Source organism: Triticum urartu, chromosome 5A (genome assembly GCF_056163025.1).
Source record: "Triticum urartu cultivar PI428250 chromosome 5A, HENAU_Tu73, whole genome shotgun sequence".
In the NCBI taxonomy this organism is placed as follows: Eukaryota; Viridiplantae; Streptophyta; class Magnoliopsida; order Poales; family Poaceae; genus Triticum; species Triticum urartu.
In genome coordinates, this window is record NC_141877.1 from 572,823,908 (window position 1) to 572,849,222 (window position 25,315).

Genomic DNA, 25,315 nt, shown 5'->3' on the forward strand with positions numbered 1-25,315 from the left:
CTGGGGACAACCCTGGGGCCGGCGGCTGGGAATCCGTAAGCCCCCACGCTGAGTTTAGCGCCGACTCGCCTCGAGGAGGCGATTTTACGCGCCCCCTGAGAGGCCAACGGCTGGAGATGCTCTTACTGCCGTGCCGCCACCTCCCAAGTCAGCACAACTTTGCCGTGTGGGCCCTCGAACGGCGGCGAGTGGGGGGAGGGAGGCCTACTGACAGCGACGGTTAGGGTTTTCCCCATGCCGCCAGACATGCCGTTTTTCTGGTATCTCTAATTTGGAAGACTCGTTACTTTGGGAAAATAGGCAAACATTAGCTAATAGAGTATTAGCTACGAGCCTACGACTACATCAAGTTCTTTCCAACTACAGTAAGTTTTTAGGTGTGGAATTAACCAATGTATGGAGAATACAGTTGGCTATGCATATGAAAATACCACCTTACCCTTGTGGCGAATGAGCAAATTTTCAAGAACGAGAAAAGAAACACAAGCCATCCCGCGCCCAGGTCGACCCAAATTCAATTCACCCGACGCGCCCGCCGTCGCGCATCCCGTTCATCCCCAACCGCCGCCGCACCCTCTGGAGGCAAGCCAACCTCCGCCTGCTCCGTCGCCTTCCCCGCCACTCCGGGGGACACCGCGGCCGACGGCAGCGCTCCGGCTCGGCGCAACTCCTCCGCGCGCCCGCCTGCGCCCGCCGTCTCTTCCATCGCTGTGGGACGCCGCAGCCAGCTGTTCGGGGGAAGGTAGCGGCAAGAAGCGGCGGCGCTGCCATCTTCCCAGGAGCGCGCCGGGAGAACTCAAAACTCCCAAACCCTCGCTCCTACTTTCTGAGACCGCGCGATGGCGAGGCGAGGGCTGGCGGCTGGCGCCGGCGCCGTCTCCAGGGTTCGATTCGCGCCGTCCTCTAACAACCTCATAGTCTCCTCCTGGGACTCGGTGAGATCTCTCTCCCCCTCCTTATCTTTTTTGGCTTCGCCGTCTCTTGGTGGTAGTAGCATGCTTCTACATGTGGTTTGTTTAGATTCGAGGGCGGCGCAATTAGCCAGGTGTGTGTTTTCTCGAACATTTTTGGGGAAGATTCGCTGTAACTCTTGCCCAATTTAGCTCATCCTGGCTTCCGAATTTGATGCATTTATTTGAGATGAAATTAGGGCACTTTATCTTTGAGGAGGAGATTCCTGACAGGGTTTCGTGCGGAACTTTGTTCTGCAGGGAATGCGGCTGTACGATGCAGACAAATCCATTCTCCGGCTGGAGGCGAATTCTGAGGCAGCACTTCTGGACTGCTGTTTCAAAGATGAGTCTGCGGCCTTCGCAGGCGGTTCGGATGGATCTGTAATAAGGTATCAACACAATTAGTTGCAACACTTCACGAAATCCATGTGCTTAAGCATGACAGAAACATAATGCTTGTAGCGTTCTTCTTTTCCAAATGTAGGGGCACTGTCCTCTGTTCTGATTACAGCCCCCTTTGAGGCACCATATTAATTCTAAGAGACAAAACTAGAAATAAAATCTGACCCATTCAACTAGAAGATCTATTTGTATCGACATTTCACACTTCATAAAGCCTGGTAGAATTCGTTCAGAGCATGGCAGTAGGAATTGTATTATTTACCTTTGTAATTATTTAAGGTAAACTCTGAAATTAGAATAATTTCAGCTACATATCTATGTACTTTATTTCAGCAGATAAATTGAAGTATACAATGGAAATGAAAAATGTCAGACAAAACAAATGTAACCCCATCTATATCAGCTGCTTGGCTTTATGGGTGAAATTCTGATAATACGGTTTGTTTCAGTCACTTTTATGTGTTTTGCTTTTAGCTATCTGTTTTAGGTAGTATTGGGCAGAAGAAAGTTGAAATTTAATGCTGCATGCCAACTGCATATAGAAAAGACAAAGAGTGTAGATCAAATAGTGGCGATGGAGGCCATTAGAAGATCCAATTTCAGAGGCCGGTGTAATACTTAAACATTTTAAGTAATAAAGCGCCCCTTATGGGAAAAGAAGATCCAATTTATCGACATGTTAGATTTAATGAATCCCGGTTGAGTTATTTCTGTTATATGTGTATAAATGTAATGTTCAGAACATGAAGCAATGACTTCCCTATCTCCAGTAATGTTCAGAACTTTCCACATTAAGCGAGAAAACAAACAATACCACACCTATACTGGATCAACTGTAACTTATGATAACTGTTTTTCTTTTTTATTTTTGATTCATCTCTTTCTAGTTTTGAAGAGTAATATTTTGAAAACGTATTAGTAACATGTTTTCCCTACATTTCACATTCCTATGTGCAATTGTATGTCACATTGTAAGCACACCATTTCTTTACTGTTTGTTTGTCCTTGAAAAACTAGCCCGTGCAGATGAAGCAGATGCATGGATTTATGACTAGTTTCATCAGCCCTCAGCCCTTCCTCCACCAATTTTCTTTTCAACTCCAACACACATCCCTTACATGAAATTCAGAAGTAAAACTTTACAAGCCAACAAGCCCAAACAGATAAATTGCCTTGGTTTTTACTCCCTCCGTTCCAAATTACTCGTCGCAGAAATGGATGTATCTAGAACTAAAATACATCTAGATACATCCATTTCTGCGACAAGTAATTCGGAACGGAGGGAGTACAATTTCACTGCATTAACACTATTGAATATACATCAGAACTGAAGTAGGAAAGTTTGGTGTGTCCCCGTCACTGCTGTTTTACATTTTGCACTAAAAAATAATGTCTCAATCCTGGCCTTCTCTATTTTATATGCATTAGTATTTATGCTGATGAGAATATTCCCAGGTATGACTTGAATTCAGGGGCTCAAGATACAGTGGGTCTGCATGACGATGTGGTTGTCAGCACTGAGTTCTCCCAGATTACTGGTAAGTTGCATTGCCAATTTTAATGATCTCCTCTCTGATTTTTTGGGTGTTTTTCCTGGAGCATTAGATGCCTTAATAAAACAGGGTGTATCGTATCCTCATTTACTGAATAGGAAATTATACTATGAACCTAAGCTTTTTAATGCCCAATTCGAACAGTACCACTGGGATGGTGGTGGACTGATGGTTTAGCCTCATAGTTTTTTAGTTGTAAACTATGACATTACTGACTAATACGAAATATCTATGTACTGATTTTTTCATTGTTCAAAACAGTCAAAGTTGCTTCTTAATATATTTACTTCTCACATTGGAGCTTGCGTTTACTAATAGTACCTTTTACATTATTTTCAGGTCAACTGGTAACTTCTAGCCTTGACAAGAAGTTACTTTTCTGGGATACACACACAAGAAGTGTAAACCCTAACCACACTTTCATGTTAGATTCAGTGGTGGTATCACTTTCAGTCTGTGGCATGTATATATTAGTCACAGTTGAGAGTGATGTTTACTGGTATGACATGAGGAATTTAACAGGGCCGATTAAGGCAAAAGATTCCCCCTTGAAGCATCATATACGGTGTCTTTGTGCTTCTGCAGAGTGGAATGGTATGGATATTTCATGTTTCTTTAGGAACTGCTAGTTATTATGTTTGAAGCAGAATCATGGAAGGGACGATGGTGGAGTCTAGTATATACATACATACATACATACATACATACATACATATTTTATTGAATGCTTAATGACTTGAATAAGTGTTATTTGTTGATCTAAAGTAGCTGTTTTTTAATTACAGATATCTTGATTTCTGACTGATGGCTGGATACACTTTTATTAGGTTACGCGGCTGGATATATGGATGGAACTGTTGCGTTGAAGTATTTTGACCATAAAGTAGACAATGACATGGGGTTAGTTTTGGTACTTCCTTTCTGCTCATTTTTGTTCGGTTTATTTGCATTGGGATGATGTACAACCGTGATTGACATTTTAGGTTTCTTTCTTATATTGCTGCACTTGTTACTAATGGAAGTATCTATTATGCATATATGTAAAATGCAATAAAGTCGAAATCAACATGAGTAACAATATATGCCAAAATTGCTGATTATGTCATGTGTAACCTCTATCTAAAGTAGATAAGTTGCTCATATGTTTCAGTTTCCTGTCCATCTTATATTCATTCACCGGAGGGCCGACTGTGGAACATAGTTGGCATTTTTAAAGTAGAGGGACTAATCTAAGCCTAGAACAAAGTAGATGCACCTGAAGTGCCAATTACCCATGTAACTTCTTGAGATATTTGTGCTTTTGCAGATATACATTTCGATGTCATCCAAGATCAAAAGATGGAACATCCAGTTTAGTTCCCGTAAATAGTATAGCAGTTCATCCATCGTAAGTCTTGTAATTTTGTACATTTTCCTACTACAATTCTTCTCAAAGTGAAATTAAATTTGTATGCTCTGGTTGGCAGCAAGCAAACTTTTGTTACTGGAGATAATGAAGGATATGCCATTGCCTGGGATGCTTTTAAAAAAAAGAAGCTGCTTGAGGTAATATCTGGTTCTTCTAAAAATTACATCTTGATTATAGACTGTTTGACCTAAAAAGGAAGTAGTTACATGGGGTGGGAAATTCACTAAACGTGTCACATCACTTGAGAGTGGCGTCTTACCCAAGGTCCTCCTGCTAAACTTTATCTATTAGCTAAGAACTGTTGTGAATAGACTGGAAATATGAGCATCATGGTAGGAGTACCATTCCTGTTAGGCCCTGTTCGGAGCACCTCCACTCCACAACTCCACTCCCGGAGTTGGTGGAGTTGCAGTTGAAAACTGCAGAGCAGCTATTTCCTGGCTCCACAGCTCCTGGAATTTCGTGGAGCTGGTGGAATTCCGAACAGGCCTTTAGTATAATTTTTTCTGAGAAACCGCTGTGAAAAGACTATTTCACATGTTACATACACATTGGACATATGTGACACAAATATACAAAACTACTATTAGAAGAACGCAATATTCTGCAAACCGAAAGAAGTGGGCTGTTTCTGTTATACTCCCTCCGTTCGGAATTACTTGTCTCGAATATGGATGTATCTAGACATTTTAGTTCTAGATTCATCCATTTCCGCGACAAGTAATTCCGAACGGAGGCAGTATTTTGAAGAAACATCTGGTCGACCAATATTATTCTTAGTTTCTTCACAAGGTTTCTTAAGTACTGAACACTTGCTAAATATATGGACTTAAGATTGCACGCATTACATGATTGATGCTGCCATGAACAACTAAACATAAAAGCAAACTTTTGGGCCCTGCCTGTGATAGTTTTATTTTCAATTGTATTTTTACTATCACGTACTGTGCTTCCTTTTTTGTTCTTCGGTTTGTAACTTGAAAGTATAATCATTTTACCCGTGCAGTTTCCTAGCTTTTCGGGCAGTGTGGCGTCGATGGCGTATAACCATAGTGGCCAACTCTTGGCTGTTGCTTCAAACTATACTCATCAAGGAGCAGATAGAGTGTGAGTGGTTACTAAATCACAAATCCTCTTATTGCTTTATCATTAGTAACATTCTATTCATCTTGAATTTGTGAAGCACAACTACCATTGAGACACTGCTGCTAAAAATAATTGACATATTCACGTGCCTTCACCTATATTCAGTTATGCATGAAAAACGACTGTGCCAATGAGATTAGCATCGACTAGATATGTCTGCACTTCCAAGTTGTGCCGTGTACATATGTCGACTAGGCCCTACAGAAAATGTTTCCTCATCATTATTGAGCTTGTTGGCAGCCTGAAACTTTTTGCTAAACATAGTTCTTTCTTGCTACCTCGTCGACAAAATACCCTCTCTTGATTTTGGCTGCATAGTTGCCCTAGTCTTAGCCTGGGTGTTCTGCACACTGATCATTGTGGACCTATGATTGGCATCTGCCTTGGGTTTGTTGTCTGCTGCGCTTCTATCTCGAATTTGGCATTTGTCTATTGTAGCACTATATGGTCACTGGCGTTTCATCATCGCGTCTCTTTTCGTTTCTATAAGATAAGAAAGCATGTGCTAGTCCGTTTTTGGTAACCAGTTAACACCCTTGTATGTTCTGTTTCTGTTGGTCAGGTTGGAGGTGGAGGGGCACCAGATATTTATCGAAACGATGCGGGATTCCAAAAGGAAAAAGTCTCCCTGAGAGTAGAAGCTCTCTTCTTACCCAGACCGGTCCAGCCTACTTCTTGTACAACTAATCAAGCCTGCGACTGTAGCCTCCCCCCTAACATTATTGAGCCGGGCAGAGTAGCACTCATGCCATCATATGTTGTGTTGTGTTTTGTTGTATGTATGTTTAGGCATTCATGCCATCTTTTGATTGCTATACACCTGGTGTGCCTTGCCTTGACTGGAGCAACGATTGTAGTATTTTATAATTTATATGCAGTTGTGTAGAGTTGTGATATTTTTTTCAGACGTAAGTGTAAAGTGGAGCTTGATCCTGCAGGTGCAACGTTGTATTTTTATTTCTTTTTCTGCTAGAAAGTAGAAACTGCATATGTTAGAAGTAGGAAACGTGAAAACGCGCTTTGCCATGGCGAATACGTATTTCACTTGCAATACGTCTTCACCAACGGCGAGGGTCAGAATCGATAAGGTTCAGAGAGCAGCTGAACGCAAAAACACCAACACCCCTCTCCTCCCGCTTCACTCCGCTGGCCATGGCGGAAACCCTCGTGGGCCTCCGTCTGGCCGCCTCCGCGGTTCCGCATCCACGGGGCAACCGACGCCCCTGCGCCGCCGTGCCGGCCCACCACCGCCTCCCCCAGCTCCGGCGCGGCCGGCTCTGCGCCCGGGCGGCGGTCACGGGCGCGCCGGAGGTGGACGAGGACGAGGCCATGAGCATCGACAACCTCTGCAGCTTCTTCGACCTCAACGTCGGCAAGTGGAACGGCGTCTTCTACGTACGTACGCGCCGCCCTCCGCCCTTTATAATCCCCAAAGCCTCCCTGCTTCCGGGTCCCTGCTTCGCTTAAGCATTGTCTGTGTGCAGCAATTCGATGCGCACGGGAGGGTGCAGCAGGAGATCAGCACGCGCCTGTCCGCCAGCACCTACGGAGAGGGCGACCTCATCAGCCTCATGCAATCGTAATGCTTCGGTGTTACTATGTTCACTTGTCTGCATCTTCAGTCAAGTCAAGTTCTAAGCTGATTTCTGCAAGCATTTTGACCATCCAAGCCTCATGCAAATGTTATCCCAGGACCTTGTTCCCTGAATGATGTATCTGCAATTGTGTCTTGCAGGCTGTATATCAAGCAGGCATCGTCCGGGATAACATTTGCAGACGAGGAGGATCCTGAACCGGAGTGGGCGGAGTACAAAATCAAAGAGACCAACATGTTCACTGTAGACAAATATCAGCAGGTGGACTGAAGTTCTTGGTTATTATGTTTTTACTTTTTTTTGGTTCCGAGCATTTTTAACGAGATATATTGTTTAGTGCACAGATTGGGTTCTTCCCTGACCAGAAGGCATTTGCGTTGAGATATCAGACCGCTGGAATGCTGGAGACTGTCCTTCGAGCCGGTGTGCTCGGAGATGATGATACTGGTGAAGAGTCCCCCAAGTAAACATATATTATCCATTGTCTTAGGTGTTTACCTGCATTATGATGCCCTTATCATAAGATGTATCTGTTTTGACTTCAACAGAAACTTGAAGCTTCCTTCTCGTAAACCATCTATTGTCTGTGAGAATTGTATTTACTCTCTTGATGGCAATGGTCGAGTAAGAGCTTTCCACATAATGGACCCAAATGGAGTGCTCAATACACTTATTGTTTTTCATGAAAATCAGGGCTCCATAGTGCCACTTACCCACTCTTCAACTGATGATCCAGAGGTGAGTTCTCATGGTCAAGTGCTGTAATCTTCGTATCGATGAACTTACGACAGGGTCATGAAAAGGTATACCATTTATCCTTTGTCACTAGAATCCCAGCAACGATAGGATAAATGCTCTGCTTGGAAGGTGGGAGGGCCATTCTGTGACGAAGAGGAGCGGGGTGTATGGAGCAACGCTCGATGAGGCTGATACGGTTGTCCTCCTTGAAATGGACAATAACGGTCAGCTGGTTCAGGTATGTTTCAGAGTCTATGGTAGAGGTAATTCCAACAAATGTTTTGGAAAAATGGATCTAGATAACTGGAGCTGAACTTGTAGCTAATGGATTTCAAGGGTTGCATGGCGTGCGTGGATTGGTGTCTTATCTTTATCCATGCGGACATCAACATCTATTACATAACAGTGTGTCTTATAAGCACTAAAATAATTCCTGGTTAGACGACGCTAAAATTATGTAGTATTTTTTTATTCAATGTCAAAAGGTACTGCGGAAGAAATGTTTTCTAAGTATTGCTACATTTTCTTTAAAGACTATATATATATATATATATATATATATATATATATATATTTGTTCAAAGACTTTTGTATCAATGGTTTCTTATCTTCATAGGATAATATATCAACGAAAACCGGAACTAGCACGACAACAACGATCCACTGGACAGGAGTAGCGAATAGCAACTTGCTTCAGTTTGATGGAGGATATGAGATTACTTTGCTACCTGGAGGGATGTACATGGGGTATCCATCAGACATCAGCAAGTGCATTGAGCAGTTAGATCCTTTTAATTTGGAGTTTTGTTGGATGGAATCACCAGGAAAGAGGCAGCGGCTCGTGCGGACTTTCGACTCGGCTGGTCTGGCTGTTTCGTCGACCTACTTCTTAGAGACCAAAGTATGAGTCAGTGAGTCGAAGCTTTTCTTTGTACAAAACGTAATGCACCAATTTTATGAGCTTTTCAGTAATCTCACTGGCTAGTGTCGTCGTACATTGATCAATACACGATAGATAAATATATATTGTTTCTATGGCAATACCTTTTTCTTGAAATATCGAGCTGCTTCTTCTTTCTTCTTTGGCTAAATTTTGTATTTGCATTCATAAACTAACTGGTATTCTAATTCTACTTTGGCATATAAATACACGGTAACCTCTTTGCCCTTTCAAATGCCATCTTCGAATAGAATTGGTTTTGCTGACTACTGGAATGCGATTTGTATCTGAACTGGTGATGGTAGTAGCACGTTCTTCTATCTTTGTTTCAAAATCTTGGAAGTGCAAAAAAAGGTGTGGTCAATGAATGGAGTGGATTAGTCGAAAGCAGGTCTAGGAACTCCACGTCGTTCGTTCGTCAATAGACGATGTTTGTGACAAGTGCACAGTTTAATGTAGATGTTTGCAACATCTTACAAGTGTTATATTATGAATACGATTTACATGTGAAATACAACTATACTACTTCCATCTGCCGAACCAAAATATATTTATATATGTGGTCAATGTTAAGAGAAGTTTGACTGCAGAATTGCCTAGCGCAATCTGTTTCCAAACAGAGGTAAAAGCTAATGCATCATGAATGATGGATTTGTATAACGAAACTAAACTACTTCACGAACGATACCTGCTGGACAATAAAATCAGGAGCTTGAATTCCATCATTTTAATCTGAACTTTATAATGCTGCCAAGGGGCCATCGTTATTCTAGGGTTTGCGTGGTATGAAATGAAACTCACACTTAAGGAAACCTATCTTGTTTCCATTTTGACGTGATAAGGAAGCCTCCTGTCTTGGTGTGACAGAAATCCAGGAATATCTTGCTCAACATTACTGCTTCCATTTCGTTTTCGTTTTGTAATTATAATGAACAGGGACTGACAGCTAGAAGGTGATTAAAAACTAGGAATCATATGGATTAGTAACAGATAGATTGAGCGTAAGTCTTGTTTATCCACCAATTGCAGCAGCAGACGCGCTAAAAGAGCGTATTTGGCACCGAGCTGGACAGAGCTGTGGTTTGGTCAAAGGAATTGATGTTTATATCATCTGGCCATGATGGCTGCAAAGTAGTACCCTTGGCCAGCAGCTTGGAAGAGGCCTGAAATATTAGTTAGTAGAATAAAAGAACTTGGTTATCTTTTGATTCAAGGACTCGAACGTGACTGACGCAGGGTCACAACGTCATCGCCGCCTCCACAGCCAGGTTTGGTCCACGTAAACTAGAACAAAACGCTGGTCCACGCGCGTTGTTGGGGGCAACTCCGTTTTGATAATGCCCCTCCACGACAATTAGAATCGCAAATGTTTGATGCTTGATGCGGCTAGTTGTAGACAGCACGCGCTTGGATCCACTTAGCAGAATTTCGAGATTATTAACCACCACCGTATCCGATATATAATGAACTAATAAGAGAGGGAAAAATAGTTAACGGCACGGCTCATCCACAGCTTGGAGCGAGGGAGGGAGGGAGGAGCAGTCTCCACTCTCCAGGTGTCCCTCGCCTCTAGTATTTCCCTCAGCTGGTCGGTCGGCAGGCGTCCTTGTCGCACGGTCTTCTCCCTCCTCCTTGTACCGAGAAGCAGCAGCAGGGGAAAAAAAGCCACGGCAATGGCCGATCGGCGAGGCGACGGCATGCGCCAGCAGCCCCCTTACTCGTCGGGCCATCAGGAGCGGGTCTTCGACGGCGGCGGCGGCGGCCCGGCGTTCGGGAACGACTACGATCCTGGATCGTCCTACATGTCGCTTCTTGGCTCCGGCGTCAACCCCCAGCAGTCGCTGCCGGCACAGCAGGCGTGGGGGGTCGACGACGTGGCCCCGCCGACGATCAATCTCACTCCTCACTTCTCCATGGTAAGCAAAGATCGTCTGCTGGCTTCTCTATTAATCTGGTGTTGGTCTCGCCGCTGCAAGTCAATGAAATGGAGAGGGTTTTGCGTGCTGCTATAGCTAGAAGAAACCTTCTTCTCGATGCTGATTTCTAGAAATAGGAATCCCCCATGATATGGTTTTTTGTTTTATCCTGCTGTTTGTTTGTGCCTTCATATAGACTCTTGATACTGTTGCCAGTCTTTGGTCGAGGGTTCCATACATGCCATGGATTACTAGCTCCATAGAATGAATGATAATCTTAGTGCAAATAAAAGATCTTTGGTTGCAAGGTTTACCGTAGCGTTTAATTGCATCTTCTCTGGACAACGATCACCATAGTAGTTATCCTACTTCCATAAGATTTAGATTTGCAGCATCAAATGTGACGTTAAAACCGCACCCTTTTCACTTCATGCAGGCGAACTACGTGCCGACGTCGTCCTACCAGCAGCACCAGACGGCGGCATCCTTCGTGTCACCCCTCGCCGCCAACCTCCACCCCTACCCGTCGTCGTCGTCGTCCTACTTCCAGGCCGACCTGCCGCCACAATGGCCTCCGCGGGCCATGGCGCCGTCGCCGTCCTCCTCCCTGCTGCCCCGCAACTTCACGGTCCACCAAACGCCGGCGTACCCGCACCACCACGAGCAGCAGATGCACATGCAGCTGCTGCGCGCGGCGGCGCTGGGCGGCCCGCACGCGGCGCCGGCGCCCCCCATCGAGCAGCCGGCCAAGGACGGCTACAACTGGCGCAAGTACGGGCAGAAGCAGCTCAAGGACGCCGAGTCGCCCCGGAGCTACTACAAGTGCACCCGGGACGCCTGCCCCGTCAAGAAGATCGTGGAGCGCTCCTTCGACGGCTGCATCAAGGAGATCACCTACAAGGGCCGGCACACCCACCCGCGGCCCCCCGAGCCCCGGCGCGCCGGAGCGGACGACGCCGCCGCCCCCAGCAGCGCCGTCGGCGCCCAGGAGGACGAGCTGAGCGACGACGAGGATGACGGCGAGGAGGGCCACGACATTGGCAGGTGGGTGGCCTGCACCTGCACTACATGCATGCACGTTCTTGTTGGAATGGAATTTTGTTCTTCAGTCAATGGAACTTAACGGCCGGGTCGCCGGTACATTTGTGTTGATCAGCGGCGCGGGTGGTCCGGCGGGGCAGAGGGTGGTGAAGAAGCACAAGATCATACTGCAGACGCCGAGCGAGGTTGATCTGCTGGACGACGGCTACCGGTGGCGCAAGTACGGCCAGAAAGTGGTCAAGGGCAACCCCCGTCCGAGGTACTATATATTAACATCAATTAATCAGAAATGCTAGTCAATTATGCCTCACTAGCTAGTTGCACGCACGATGAACTGAGTACCCGCAGACACAATCTGCTATTCAACCATGCATGTAGTCCGCGGAGCTATAGTCCATGGTTTAGAGGGATTATCCCGGAGACTTTTGGAACAAAAAATAATAATTCTGAATCAACATCTCTATCTCTATCTACTATTAAAGGGGAGTTGGTAAGTCCGTTCCCTTGTATCGCTTCCACTCCCCTCCCCTCAATTCATAGCCCCTTCCACTGATTTACATTCAATTTTATTAACCTGACATCACATCTTCTTCCTTCATTAATATGAAAACTAATCTTTTTTGTTTGGCAAATTGGAAACGTAGTACCCCACTACTTTATTTCCATTTTTTTCTGCAAGATATCACATCTCCCATCATTTTTCACCCTCTCTCACTGATTTATTTATAATGTTATTTGACCGACGTCACATCTCCTTCCTTCACTAATACGAAAGCTAATCCTTTTTCCGTTTGGAAAATTGGAAACATAGTACTCCCACTGATTTTTATTTCAATTTTACTTGTCTGATGTTACATCGTCTTCCTTCAGTAATATGTAAATGTAGTACATGAAATTAAAATATCCAGACAAGTGTCCTGCCTAATCCATTACTGAATACTAGTTGATAGTACTAAATCTTCTTACGAGTGCGTCCAAGCCCTAGCGGTCCATCAATGTTGTGAGAACGCGAATGTTCTATGCAAAGGCTAGATCTTAAGAAGGATGTTGTAAAATATAAACATTGATAAAATATACTAAAAAAATGGTTATCCGAGCATTTAACTACCGATTTTCTTAATATTGTTATTCATTATGAGTTGTTCCCATATCTTTAGGTCCACTTGTGAGCTCATGTGTTTCTCCAATTTTGATTTTGCTAGACCAAGATTAAGTTCCTATGTCTTCAATTTTCCTTTCGTCCTAATGTCGTGTAGAGGCTAGATGGATATGGACGACCTCTTACATATGTTTTTTTTCCTTCTTGAAATCTTCACATATACACAACTACACAATTGTGTGTTTAAAATCCAATGTTTGTGTGTCGGTGGCAATGGAAGTGGGATTGTCGCAGGACGAGTAACTGACATATGTGGTAGGATTGGATTGAGGAGGCGGATATAGTGGGTGGAAGTATATGTGAGTTACAATTGATGTGAACCACTAAAATATGTATGCTTCCGTTGTAACGCATGGGCAATTAGCTAGGATTTGAAGAAGTTTTAATAACTCGTCAAATTGAAGGGACTGTTGAGGTGGTCTTTTTCCTTTTCAAATTCCTATGAAAATGAATGTTGTTCATAGGCTTTTTTGAAACTCACCCTAAAATGGTTGATGTTTTTTAGGAAATTTTTAAATTGGCGCCAAAACTCGTCAAATTATAAGTGAGGGTTGTCCTTTAAAGAAATAATCACCACCTTGGCACACGTCATGCACAGTGTTGAAAAGATAGAATTCTCACGTAGAGATGACAATGAAAACATGCTACACAATGGGATATCTCCTGATGTCATCTGTAGCAATTAATATTTGCACACATCCTAAAATTATATAATGAATAATTTTTTGTTAGAAAATCGTGTGACTAAGAGATGTCATCTAGTAAATTGGTCTAACCATTCACGTTTTTGCCTCCCCCCCCCCCCCCCCCCCTCTCTCACACTCTCATGTCACCTTATTGTACATTGTCTTAGTCTTGGCAGCACGTGTTGGTTTGGAACGACAATAAAATTGTGAAAATCCAAAACCTTAGGGGATTGTGTGAAAATCAAATGTGCCATGTGATATCATTCCTTGGTCACTAACCCATGTGGGCGCGCTAATAGTTCTGAAAGGTTTGTTCAAAAGATAGTCCTGAAAGGTCCGTTTTAACGAGGTTTGTGACTTGGATACATGATTCATGATTTGGAATACCTACGTTATTTATCCAGCAGGACAACTTTGATCACCTACAATGACATTACAAACTAGTGGTTCAAGACTTAAGTGCCCATTTTGCATCCTCTGAATTGTTTAAATCCATGCAGGAGCTACTACAAGTGCACCGCCGAGAATTGCAATGTGCGCAAGCAGATCGAGAGGGCATCCACTGACCCTAGGTGCGTCCTGACGACATACACCGGGCGGCACAACCATGACCCACCGGGCAGGGGAGCTGGAGCCGCCGCTGCCGCCGGGGCAGGCGGCGGCTCCTCCTCTGATCCCGTGCCATCCATAGTGAACCCTTCTGGCAACACATTGCACCAGCCAAGTGGCATTCATCAGCTAAAAGAGGAGAATCGGGATTAACACCTTTTTTAATGGATTTCGAGTGTGGGTTTTCCTTCGTGTGAATAATAGAGGTGCACTATCAATTCTTTGGGGCAGGTTTTTCTGCTGGCTAATTGTTGTTTATTGTGATTAATTAGACAACATTTGTTTTAGAGGAATTGACCTGTCCTTTTTGGACACATATGTTGGTGGCTTTTCATGGCTTAATTTGTATTGTATGAGATATACATTTGTTTGTTCCACTGAGGTTTTGAATAAAAAAATGGTTATCCTCACTGTTGCAGAAAGACAATATGCAAGTTATTCAAGCATCTATCTTTTGTTCGAATGGTCAATTTGCTCACAATGGTTCTTTGATTCTTTCTTGTCCATTTTCCTTGGATTACTACAACTGGTATAATTCAACATCCTATTCCTATGCATAGAAACTATGGACATAACAAATTATGTCTTATTAATGATTATTTCTGATGGCCGAACACACCCGAGAAATTCTCTTATAGCTACAATGATGTTGTGTTCTGCTTCATTTTTGTTGCACTTGGGTAGGTGTACCAAAAATGGCTTGCTTAGTTTGCAACTATCCTACATAAGCACTATATGCACCATCATGAAGGTTTCACGTGGTAATATGTAGAATGAGCAATGTAGAATACCAGCCTTGCAAAGTTTTTGATTTGGTAATGTTCGCAGACGAACACATCACCGTGTACCCTTGACATCGGGGCTGATACACCGCAATTCACGTCGAAGGAGACCCAACAGGAAGCGCATTACGCAAGCCATCCGGTGGGCGCTTTGTAGACCCGAAATCCCACATGCCCGGGAGGGACCCCGTCTGGACGCGCGGCGGCAAACTTGTCTGTAGTCGTGAATGCTATCATGAAAAGAAGCACATGAGGAGAAAGAGAGAAGATAGGAAGAGAAGGCCATGGAATATTACTCGTGTTGGGTGTAAAGCAGGGCTGTCTTCAGAAATTCGGGGGCCCGGTGCGAAAAGCAAGATGGGACCTTAATTTTTTTAAACCTAATCTCACTTAACAATATAACTGAAATTTATGTTATTTCTTATAAAATATTTAGGAATATGAAAAATACTAATGCAAAAGACAAATGGTATAAGTAAGCAATAAGCTAACCTTCTGTTATAAAAAAGTGTCATCGTCACCTCTCAAAAAAAAAGTGTCATCGTCTTGTGTTCCTTCAAATGAAATATTCAATTGCATCTTGATAATTAATCTTCTCCAAGACATCATTTTCAAATGCTATTGTCGACAATCCATTGAATCTTTCTTATGTAATAGTAGAACACAAACATAATTTGAAGAATGCATGATTGTTTCTTTTTATGAACCAAACAAAAATAATATCAACCAATGCATTGGAACTCAATGAATTATAGGCTTGTCAAGAATTCAAGACAGCAGAACAGAAAAGGATCAAACCTTGAGTTATAGGCTTCTGAAGAACTCGAAATAAATGAATTAGTGGGGTAGCCAATCACTGGCGGCGGGTGCCCATTATGCCAAGCTTCTAGCCTTCTCCCTTCGGTTCGGCTGCCCATGCGCCTGCAATTCCTGTGCCGCTTTGATTCTGCCGTGATGTGTGCCGCTTGACGGCCCTGTGACCTAGCCGATCTAACTGCCAAAGTGAGGCCTTTTTTGGTTCATAGGATATGATTATCGTAGGAATAGGAATTTTGTAGGAAATGAGATGGCATGTATCTCAAATCCTATGAGTAGGAATAGGAAACGAGATGTCATTTGTTTGACATCAAAGAAATTTTTCCATTGAGGCCTCCTTTGGTTTGGAGGAATTTTATAGGAATTTTAGATGATAGGATTCTTATAGGATTTTTTCCTTTAGAGCCCTTTGGTTCATAGGAATGGATTCTTATTCCTACATAGGATTGGTTCCTATCCTCCACATTTCATAGGAAAATAAAAATGAGCCTAGACTCAATGGAAAATTCCTTTGGAAACCAAATGACATCTCGTTTCCTATTCCTACTCATAGGATTTGAGATACATGTCATCTCATTTCCTACAAAATTCCTATTCCTACAATAATCCTATCCTATGAATCAAAAGAGGCTTGAGTCTAGGTTTATTTTTATTTTCCTATGAAATGTGAAGGATAGGAACCAATCCTATGTAGGAATAGGAATTTATTCCTATGAACCAAAAAACTCTAAAGGAAAAAATCCTATAAAAATCCTATCCTCTGGAATTCCTATGAAATTCCTCCAAACCAAAGAAGGCCTGAGAAGGATCGCAGATCGCCTAACAACCCAGGATACGTACATACGTGCCCCGCCGTTCCGTCTTTCGATCGATCGACTTCAGAACAACGATGACATATGCGATCGGCGGAGCTGACCAGGCCCGAGAGGCCCAAAATGTGTGCTTCAGCGATCAGGCAAATGTAGGCCTAAAACTGAAAGGTGCACGTTTGAGACTGATACATGAATTTGGACACAAATTGGGGCCCCTTGAATTTTGGAGGCCCTGTGCAGGCGCACAACTCGCACAGCCCTGTCAACGGCCCTGGTGTAAAGTCGAATTGATCCTTGCAAGAGTCAAAGATGTTGGGGAATGTAGTAATTTCAAAAAAATTCCTACGCACACGCAAGATCATGATGATGCATAGCAACGAGAGGGGAGAGTATGATCTACGTACCCTTGTAGATCGACAACGGAAGCGTTTGGTTGATGTAGTCATACGTCTCCACGGCCCGACCGATCAAGCACCGAAACTACGGTACCTCCGAGTTCTAGCACACGTTCAGCTCGATGACGATCCCCGGGCTCCGATCCAGCAAAGCGTCGGGGAGGAGTTCCGTCAGCACGACGGCGTGGTGACGATCTTGATGTTCTACTGTCGCAGGGCTTCGCCTAAGCACCGCTAAAATATGACCGAGGACTATGGTGGAAGGGGGCACCGCACACGGCTAAGAATATAATCACGTGGATCAACTTGTGTCTAGGGGTGTCCCCTGCCCCCGTATATAAAGGAGCAAGGGGAAGAGGCCGGCCGGCCCCTATAGGCGCGCCAGGAGGAGTCCTCCTCCTAGTAGGAGTAGGACTCCTACTAGGAGGGGGAAAGAAGTGGGGAGGGAGAGGGAAAAGGGGGGCGCCGCCCCCCCTCTCCTACTCCAATTCGGACCAGGGGGGAGGAGGCGCGCGGCCCACCTCTGGCAGCCCCTCTCTCTCTCCACTAAGGCCCATATGGCCCATTATTTCTCCCGGGGGGTTCCGGTAACCCTCCGGCTCTCCGATTTTCTCCGAAATCACCCGGAACACTTCCGATGTCCGAATATAGCCGTCCAATATATCAATCTTTATGTCTCGACCATTTCGAGACTCCTCGTCATGTCCGTGATCACATCTGGGACTCCGAACTAACTTCGGTACATCAAAACTCATAAACTCATAATATAACTGTCATCAAAACCTTAAGCGTGCGGACCCTACGGGTTCGAGAACAATGTAGACATGACCGAGACACGTCTCCGGTCAATAACCAATAGCGGAACCTGGATGCTCATATTGGCTCCTGCATATTCTACGAAGATCTTTATCGGTCAGACCGCATAACAACATACGTTGTTCCCTTTGTCATCGGTATGTTACTTGCCCGAGATTCGATCGTCGGTATCTCAATACCTAGTTCAATCTCGTTACCGGCAAGTCTCTTTACTCGTTCCGTAATACATCATCTCGCAACTAACTCATTAGTTGCAATGCTTGCAAGGCTTATGTGATGTGCATTACCGAGAGGGCCCAGAGATACCTCTCCGACAATCGGAGTGACAAATCCTAATCTCGAAATACGCCAACCCAACATGTACCTTTGGAGACACCTGTAGAGCACCTTTATAACCACCCATTTACGTTGTGACGTTTGGTAGCACACAAAGTGTTCCTCCGGCAAACGAGAGTTGCATAATCTCATAGTCATAGGAACATGTATAAGTCATGAAGAAAGCAATAGCAACATACTAAACGATCGGGTGCTAAGCTAATGGAATGGGTCATGTCAATCAGATCATTCACCTAATGATGTGATCTCGTTAATCAAATAACAACTCCTTGTTCATGGTTAGGAAACATAACCATCTTTGATTAACGAGCTAGTTAAGTAGAGGCATACTAGTGACATTCTGTTGGTCTATGTATTCACACATGTATTATGTTTCCGGTTAATACAATTCTAGCATGAATAATAAACATTTATCATGATATAAGGAAATAAATAATAACTTTATTATTGCCTCTAGGGCATATTTCCTTCAGTCTCCCACTTGCACTAGAGTCAATAATCTAGATTACACAGTTATGATTCTAACACCCATGGAGCCTTGGTGCTGATCATGTTTTGCTCGTGGAAGAGGCTTAGTCAACGGGTCTGCAACATTCAGATCCGTATGTATCTTGCAAATATCTATGTCTCCCACCTGGACTAGATCCCGGATGGAATTGAAGCGTCTCTTGATGTGCTTGGTTCTCTTGTGAAATCTGGATTCCTTTGCCAAGGCAATTGCACCAGTATTGTCACAAAAGATTTTCATTGGACCCGATGCACTAGGTATGACACCTAGATCGGATATGAACTCCTTCATTCGCTGCTTTCGAAGCAGCTATGTATTCCGCTTCACACGTAGATCCCGCCACGACGCTCTGTTTAGAACTGCACCAACTGACAGCTCCACCGTTTAATGTAAACACGTATCCGGTTTGTGATTTAGAATCGTCCGGATCAGTGTCAAAGCTTGCATCAACGTAACCGTTTAAGATGAGCTCTTTGTCACCTCCATACACGAGAAACATATCTTTAGTTCTTTTCAGGTACTTCAGGATGTTCTTGACCGCTGTCCAGTGATCCACTCCTGGATTACTTTGGTACCTCCCTGCTAGACTTATAGCAAGGCACACATCAGGTCTGGTACACAGCATTGCATACATGACAGAGCCTATGGCTGAAGCATAGGGAACATCTTTCATTTTCTCTCTATCTTCTGCAGTGGTCGGGCATTGAGTCTGACTCAACTTCACACCTTGTAACACAGGCAAGAACCCTTTCTTTGCTTGATCCATTTTGAACCTTTTCAAAATCTTGTCAAGGTATGTGCTTTGTGAAAGTCCAATTAAGCGTCTTGATCTATCTCTATAGATCTTTATGCCTAATATGTAAGCAGCTTCACTGAGGTCTTTCATTGAAAAACTCTTATTCAAGTATCCCTTTATGCTATCCAGAAATTCTATATCATTTCCAATCAGTAATATGTCATCCACATATAATATCAGAAATGCTACAGAGCTCCCACTCACTTTCTTGTAAATACAGGCTTCTCCAAAGGTTTGTATAAAACCAAATGCTTTGATCACACTATCAAAGCGTTTATTCCAACTCCGAGAAGCTTGCACCAGTCCATAAATGGATCGCTGGAGCTTGCACACTTTGTTAGCTCCCTTTGGATCGACAAAACCTTCTGGTTGCATCATATACAACTCTTCTTCCAGAAATCCATTCAGGAATGCAGTTTTGACATCCATCTGCCAAATTTCATAATCATAAAATGCGGCAATTGCTAACATGATTCGGACAGACTTAAGCATCGCTACGGGTGAGAAGGTCTCATCGTAGTCAATCCCTTGAATTTGCCAAAAACCTTTTTGCGACAAGTCGAGCTTTGTAGACAGTAATATTACCGTCAACGTCAGTCTTCTTCTTGAAGATCCATTTATTCTCAATTGCTTGCCGATCATCGGGCAAGTCAACCAAAGTCCATACTTTGTTTTCATACATGGATCCCATCTCAGATTTCATGGCTTCAAGCCATTTTGCGGAATCTGGGCTCACCATCGCTTCTTCATAGTTCGTAGGTTCATCATGATCTAGTAGCATGACTTCCAGAACAGGATTACCGTACCACTCTGGCGCGGATCTCACTCTGGTTGATCTACGAGGTTCAGTAGGATCTTGTTCTGAAGTTTCATGATCATCATCATTAGCTTCCTCACCAACTGGTGTAGGTGTCACTGAAACAGTTTTCTGTGATGCACTACTTTCCAATAAGGGAGCAGTTACCTCGTCAAGTTCTACTTTCCTCCCACTCACTTCTTTCGAGAGAAACTCCTTCTCTAGAAAGGATCCATTCTTAGCAACGAATGTCTTGCCTTCGGATCTATGATAGAAGGTGTACCCAACAGTCTCCTTTGGGTATCCTATGAATACACATTTCTCCGATTTGGGTTCGAGCTTATCAGGTTGAAGCTTTTTCACATAAGCATCGCAGCCCCAAACTTTAAGAAACGACGACTTTGGTTTCTTGCCAAACCATAGTTCATAAGGTGTCGTCTCAACGAATTTTGATGGTGCCCTATTTAACGTGAATGCGGCCGTCTCTAAAGCATAACCCCAAAATGATAGCGGTAAATTTGTAAGAGACATCATAGATCGCACCATATCAAGTAAAGTACGATTACGATGTTCGGACACACCATTACGCTGAGGTGTTCCGGGTGGCGTGAGTTGCGAAACTATTCCGCATTGTTTCAGATGTAGACCAAACTCGTAACTCAAATATTCTCCTCCATGATCAGATCGCAGAAACTTTATTTTCTTGTTACGATGATTTTCAACTTCACTCTGAAATTCTTTGAACTTTTCAAATGTTTCAGACTTATTCTTCATTAAGTAGATATACCCATATCTGCTTAAATCATCTGTGAAGGTGAGAAAATAACGATATCCGCCACGAGCCTCAACATTCATCGGACCACATACATCTGTATGTATGATTTTCAACAAATCTGTTGCTCTCTCCATTGTACCGGAGAACGGTGTTTTAGTCATCTTGCCCATGAGGCACGGTTCGCAAGTACCAAGTGATTCATAATCAAGAGGTTCCAAAAGTCCATCGGTATGGAGTTTCTTCATGCGCTTTACACCGATATGACCTAAACGGCAGTGCCACAAATAAGTTGCACTATCACTATCAACTATGCATCTTTTGGCTTCAACATTATGAATATGTGTGTTACTACTATCGAGATTCATCAAAAATAGACCACTCTTCAAAGGTGCATGACCATAAAAGATATTACTCATATAAATAGAACAACCATTATTCTTTGATTTAAATGAATAACCGTCTCGCATTAAACAAGATCCAGATATAATGTTCATGCTCAACGCTGGCACCAAATAACAATTATTTAGGTCTAATATTAATCCCGAAGGTAGATGTAGAGGTAGCGTGCCGACCGCGATCACATCGACTTTAAAACCATTTCCCACGCGCATCGTCACCTCGTCCTTTGCTAGTGTTCGCTTAATCCGTAGTCCCTGTTTCGAGTTGCAAATATTAGCAACAGAACCAGTATCAAATACCCAGGTGCTACTGCGAGCTCTAGTAAGGTACACATCAATAACATGTATATCACATATACCTTTGTTCACCTTGCCATCCTTCTTATCCGCCAAATACTTGGGGCAGTTCCGCTTCCAGTGACCAGTCTGCTTGCAGTAGAAGCACTCAGTTTCAGGCTTAGGTCCAGACTTGGGTTTCTTCTCCTGATCAGCAACTTGCTTGCTTTTCTTCTTGAAGTTCCCCTTCTTCTTCCCTTTTCCCTTTTTCTTGAAACTAGTGGTCTTGTTGACCATCAACACTTGATGCTCCTTCTTGATTTCTACCTCCGCAGCTTTCAGCATTGCGAAGAGCTCGGGAATAGTCTTATTCATCCCTTGCATATTATAGTTCATCACAAAGCTCTTGTAGCTTGGTGGCAGTGATTGGAGAATTCTGTCAATGACGCAATCATCTGGAAGATTAACTCCCATCTGAATCAAGTGATTATTATACCCAGACATTTTGAGTATATGCTCACTGACAGAACTGTTCTCCTCCATCTTGCAGCTATAGAACTTATTGGAGACTTCATATCTCTCAATCCGGGCATTTGCTTGAAATATTAACTTCAACTCCTGGAACATCTCATATGCTCCATGATGTTCAAAACGTCGTTGAAGTCCCGATTCTAAGCCGTAAAGCATGGCACACTGAACTATCGAGTAGTCATCAGTTTTGCTCTGCCAGACGTTCATAACATCTGGTGTTGCTCCAGCAGCAGGCCTGGCACCCAACGGTGCTTCCAGGACGTAATTCTTCTGTGCAGCAATGAGGATAATCCTCAAGTTACGGACCCAGTCCGTGCAATTGCTACCATCATCTTTCAACTTTGCTTTCTCAAGGAACGCATTAAAATTTAACGGAACAACATCACGGGCCATTTATTAACATAAACAAGCAAGATACTATCAGGGACTAAGTTCATGATAAATTTAAGTTCAATTTAATCATATTACTCAAGAACTCCCACTTAGATAGACATCCCTCTAATCATCTAAGTGATCATGTGATCCAAATCAACTAAACCATAACCGATCATCACGTGAAATGGAGTAGTTTTCAATGGTGAACATCGCTATGTTGATCATATCTACTATATGATTCACGCTCGATCTTTCGATCTCAGTGTTCTGAGGCCATATCTGCATATGCTAGGCTCGTCAAGTTTAACTTGAGTATTCTGCGTGTGCAAAACTGGCTTGCACCCGTTGTAGATGGACGTAGAGCTTATCACACCTGATCATCACGTGGTGTCTGGGCACGACGAACTTTGGCAACGGTGCATACTCAGGGAGAACACTTTTATCTTGAAATTTAGTGAGAGATCATCTTATAATGCTACCGTCAAACAAAGCAAGATAAGATGCATAAAAGATAAACATCACATGCAATCAATATAAGTGATATGATATGGCCATCATCATCTTGTGCTTGTGATCTCCATCCTCGAAGCACCGTCGTGATCACCATCGTCACTGGCGCGACACCTTGATCTCCATCGTAGCATCGTTGTCGTCTCACCAATCTTATGCTTCTACGACTATCGCTACCGCTTAGTGATAAAGTAAAGCATTACAGGGCGATTGCATTGCATACAATAAAGCGACAACCATATGACTCCTGCCAGTTGCCGATAACTCGGTTACAAAACATGATCATCTCATACAATAAAATTTAGCATCATGTCTTGACCATATCACATCACAACATGCCCTGCAAAAACAAGTTAGACGTCCTCTACTTTGTTGTTGCAAGTTTTACGTGGCTGCTACGGGCTTAAGCAAGAACCAATCTTACCTACGCATCAAAACCACAACGATAGTTTGTCAAGTTGGTGTTGTTTTAACCTTCGCAAGGACCAGGCGTAGCCACACTCGGTTCAACTAAAGTTGGAGAAACTGTCACCCGCAAGCCACCTATGTGCAAAGCACGTCGGGAGAACCGGTCTCGCGTAAGCGTACGCGTAATGTCGGTCTGGGCCGCTTCGTCCAACAATACCGCCGAACCAAAGTATGACATGCTGGTAAGCAGTATGACTTATATCGCCCACAACTCACTTGTGTTCTACTCGTGCATATAACATCAACATATAAAATCTAGGCTCGGATGCCACTGTTGTGGAACGTAGTAATTTCAAAAAAATTCCTACGCACACGCAAGATCATGGTGATGCATAGCAACGAGAGGGGAGAGTATGATCTACGTACTCTTGTAGATCGACAACGGAAGCGTTTGGTTGATGTAGTCGTACGTCTCCACGGCCCGACCGATCAAGCACCGAAACTACGGTACCTCCGAGTTCTAGCACACGTTCAGCTCGATGACGATCCCCGGGCTCCGATCCAGCAAAGCGTCGGGGAGGAGTTCCGTCAGCACGACAGTGTGGTGACGATCTTGATGTTCTACTGTCGCAGGGCTTCGCCTAAGCACCGCTACAATATGACCGAGGACTATGGTGGAAGGGGGCACCGCACACGGCTAAGAATATGATCACGTGGATCAACTTGTGTCTAGGGGTGCCCCCTGCCCCCGTATATAAAGGAGCAAGGGGAAGAGGCCGGCTGGCCCCTATAGGCGCGCCAGGAGGAGTCCTCCTCCTAGTAGGAGTAGGACTCCTACTAGGAGAGGAAAGAAGTGGGGAGGGAGAGGGAAAAGGGGGGCGCCGCCCCCCTCTCCTTGTCCAATTCGGACCAGGGGGGGGAGGCGCGCGGCCCACCTCTGGCAGCCCCTCTCTCTCTCCACTAAGGCCCATATGGCCCATTACTTCTCCCGGGGGGTTCCGGTAACCCTCCGGCTCTCCGGTTTTCTCCGAAATCACCCGGAACACTTCCGGTGTCCAAATATAGCCGTCCAATATATCAATCTTTATGTCTCGACCATTTCGAGACTCCTCGTCATGTCCGTGATCACATCCGGGACTCCGAACTAACTTCGGTACATCAAAACTCATAAACTCATAATATAACTGTCATCGAAACCTTAAGCGTGCGGACCCTACGGGTTCGAGAACAATGTAGACATGACCGAGACACGTCTCCGGTCAATAACCAATAGCGGAACCTGGATGCTCATATTGGCTCCTACATATTCTACGAAGATCTTTATCGGCCAGACCGCATAACAACATACGTTGTTCCATTTGTCATCGGTATGTTACTTGCCCGAGATTCGATCGTCGGTATCTCAATACCTAGTTCAATCTCGTTACCGGCAAGTCTCTTTACTCATTCCGTAATACATCATCTCGCAACTAACTCATTAGTTGCAATGCTTGCAAGGCTTATGTGATGTGCATTACCGAGAGGGCCCAGAGATACCTCTCCGACAATCGGAGTGACAAATCCTAATCTCGAAATACGCCAACCCAACATGTACCTTTGGAGACACCTGTAGAGCACCTTTATAATCACCCATTTACATTGTGACGTTTGGTAGCACACAAAGTGTTCCTCCGGCAAACGGGAGTTGCATAATCTCATAGTCATAGGAACATGTATAAGTCATGAAGAAAGCAATAGCAACATACTAAACGATCGGGTGCTAAGCTAATGGAATGGGTCATGTCAATCAGATCATTCACCTAATGATGTGATCTCGTTAATCAAATAACAACTCCTTGT

At 43.9% G+C, this 25,315-nt stretch overlaps 3 protein-coding genes across 5 annotated transcripts; all 3 read left to right on the forward strand.

Annotated features, from left to right (window-relative positions):
* Positions 1 to 460: 460 nt before the first annotated feature.
* On the forward strand, positions 461 to 6,399 carry LOC147972976 (mitotic checkpoint protein BUB3.3-like). The gene is made up of 9 exons (XM_087521789.1): positions 461 to 935; positions 1,212 to 1,342; positions 2,811 to 2,893; positions 3,248 to 3,502; positions 3,736 to 3,808; positions 4,215 to 4,295; positions 4,375 to 4,453; positions 5,323 to 5,423; positions 6,025 to 6,399. The coding sequence occupies exons 1-9, from the start codon at positions 840 to 842 to the stop codon at positions 6,092 to 6,094; spliced, it is 969 nt and encodes a 322-aa protein (XP_087377915.1). The 5' UTR covers positions 461 to 839; the 3' UTR covers positions 6,095 to 6,399.
* A 73-nt stretch (positions 6,400 to 6,472) lies between these two features.
* LOC147972977 (glutamate NMDA receptor subunit epsilon-1, putative (DUF3598)) lies at positions 6,473 to 8,791 on the forward strand. Of its 3 annotated transcripts, none has more exons than XM_087521785.1 (7): positions 6,473 to 6,857; positions 6,947 to 7,088; positions 7,198 to 7,318; positions 7,402 to 7,520; positions 7,606 to 7,795; positions 7,887 to 8,033; positions 8,412 to 8,788. In XM_087521785.1, the coding sequence occupies exons 1-7, from the start codon at positions 6,488 to 6,490 to the stop codon at positions 8,700 to 8,702; spliced, it is 1,380 nt and encodes a 459-aa protein (XP_087377911.1). In that variant the 5' UTR covers positions 6,473 to 6,487; the 3' UTR covers positions 8,703 to 8,788. The 3 variants fall into 3 exon arrangements, with proteins under 3 accessions (XP_087377911.1, XP_087377913.1, XP_087377912.1); XM_087521787.1 differs by having other exon boundaries at positions 6,547 to 6,861; positions 8,412 to 8,791; XM_087521786.1 differs by having other exon boundaries at positions 6,553 to 6,857; positions 6,947 to 7,041; positions 8,412 to 8,775.
* Positions 8,792 to 10,315: 1,524 nt separating this feature from the next.
* Positions 10,316 to 14,474, forward strand: LOC147972978 (putative WRKY transcription factor 19). The gene is made up of 4 exons (XM_087521788.1): positions 10,316 to 10,651; positions 11,088 to 11,695; positions 11,808 to 11,951; positions 14,038 to 14,474. Exons 1-4 carry the CDS (start codon positions 10,409 to 10,411, stop codon positions 14,297 to 14,299), a joined length of 1,257 nt encoding a protein of 418 aa, XP_087377914.1. The 5' UTR covers positions 10,316 to 10,408; the 3' UTR covers positions 14,300 to 14,474.
* The last annotated feature ends 10,841 nt before the right edge of the window (positions 14,475 to 25,315 follow it).

What these genes read in the sequence shown, in the direction of transcription:
- LOC147972976 (XM_087521789.1), top strand. Translation starts at nt 840, where the DNA reads ATGGCGAGGCGAGGGCTGGCGGCTGGCGCCGGCGCCGTCTCCAGGGTT. An exon ending in TAGTCTCCTCCTGGGACTCG is followed by an intron (nt 936 to 1,211) that starts GTGAGATCTCTC and finishes TTTGTTCTGCAG; the next exon opens with GGAATGCGGCTGTACGATGC. An exon ending in AAAAAAAGAAGCTGCTTGAG is followed by an intron (nt 4,454 to 5,322) that starts GTAATATCTGGT and finishes TTACCCGTGCAG; the next exon opens with TTTCCTAGCTTTTCGGGCAG.
- LOC147972978 (XM_087521788.1), top strand. Translation starts at nt 10,409, where the DNA reads ATGGCCGATCGGCGAGGCGACGGCATGCGCCAGCAGCCCCCTTACTCG. An exon ending in GAGGGCCACGACATTGGCAG is followed by an intron (nt 11,696 to 11,807) that starts GTGGGTGGCCTG and finishes TGTGTTGATCAG; the next exon opens with CGGCGCGGGTGGTCCGGCGG. An exon ending in AAGGGCAACCCCCGTCCGAG is followed by an intron (nt 11,952 to 14,037) that starts GTACTATATATT and finishes AAATCCATGCAG; the next exon opens with GAGCTACTACAAGTGCACCG.
- LOC147972977 (XM_087521785.1), top strand. Translation starts at nt 6,488, where the DNA reads ATGGCGAATACGTATTTCACTTGCAATACGTCTTCACCAACGGCGAGG. An exon ending in AGTGGAACGGCGTCTTCTAC is followed by an intron (nt 6,858 to 6,946) that starts GTACGTACGCGC and finishes GTCTGTGTGCAG; the next exon opens with CAATTCGATGCGCACGGGAG. An exon ending in CTGTAGACAAATATCAGCAG is followed by an intron (nt 7,319 to 7,401) that starts GTGGACTGAAGT and finishes TTTAGTGCACAG; the next exon opens with ATTGGGTTCTTCCCTGACCA.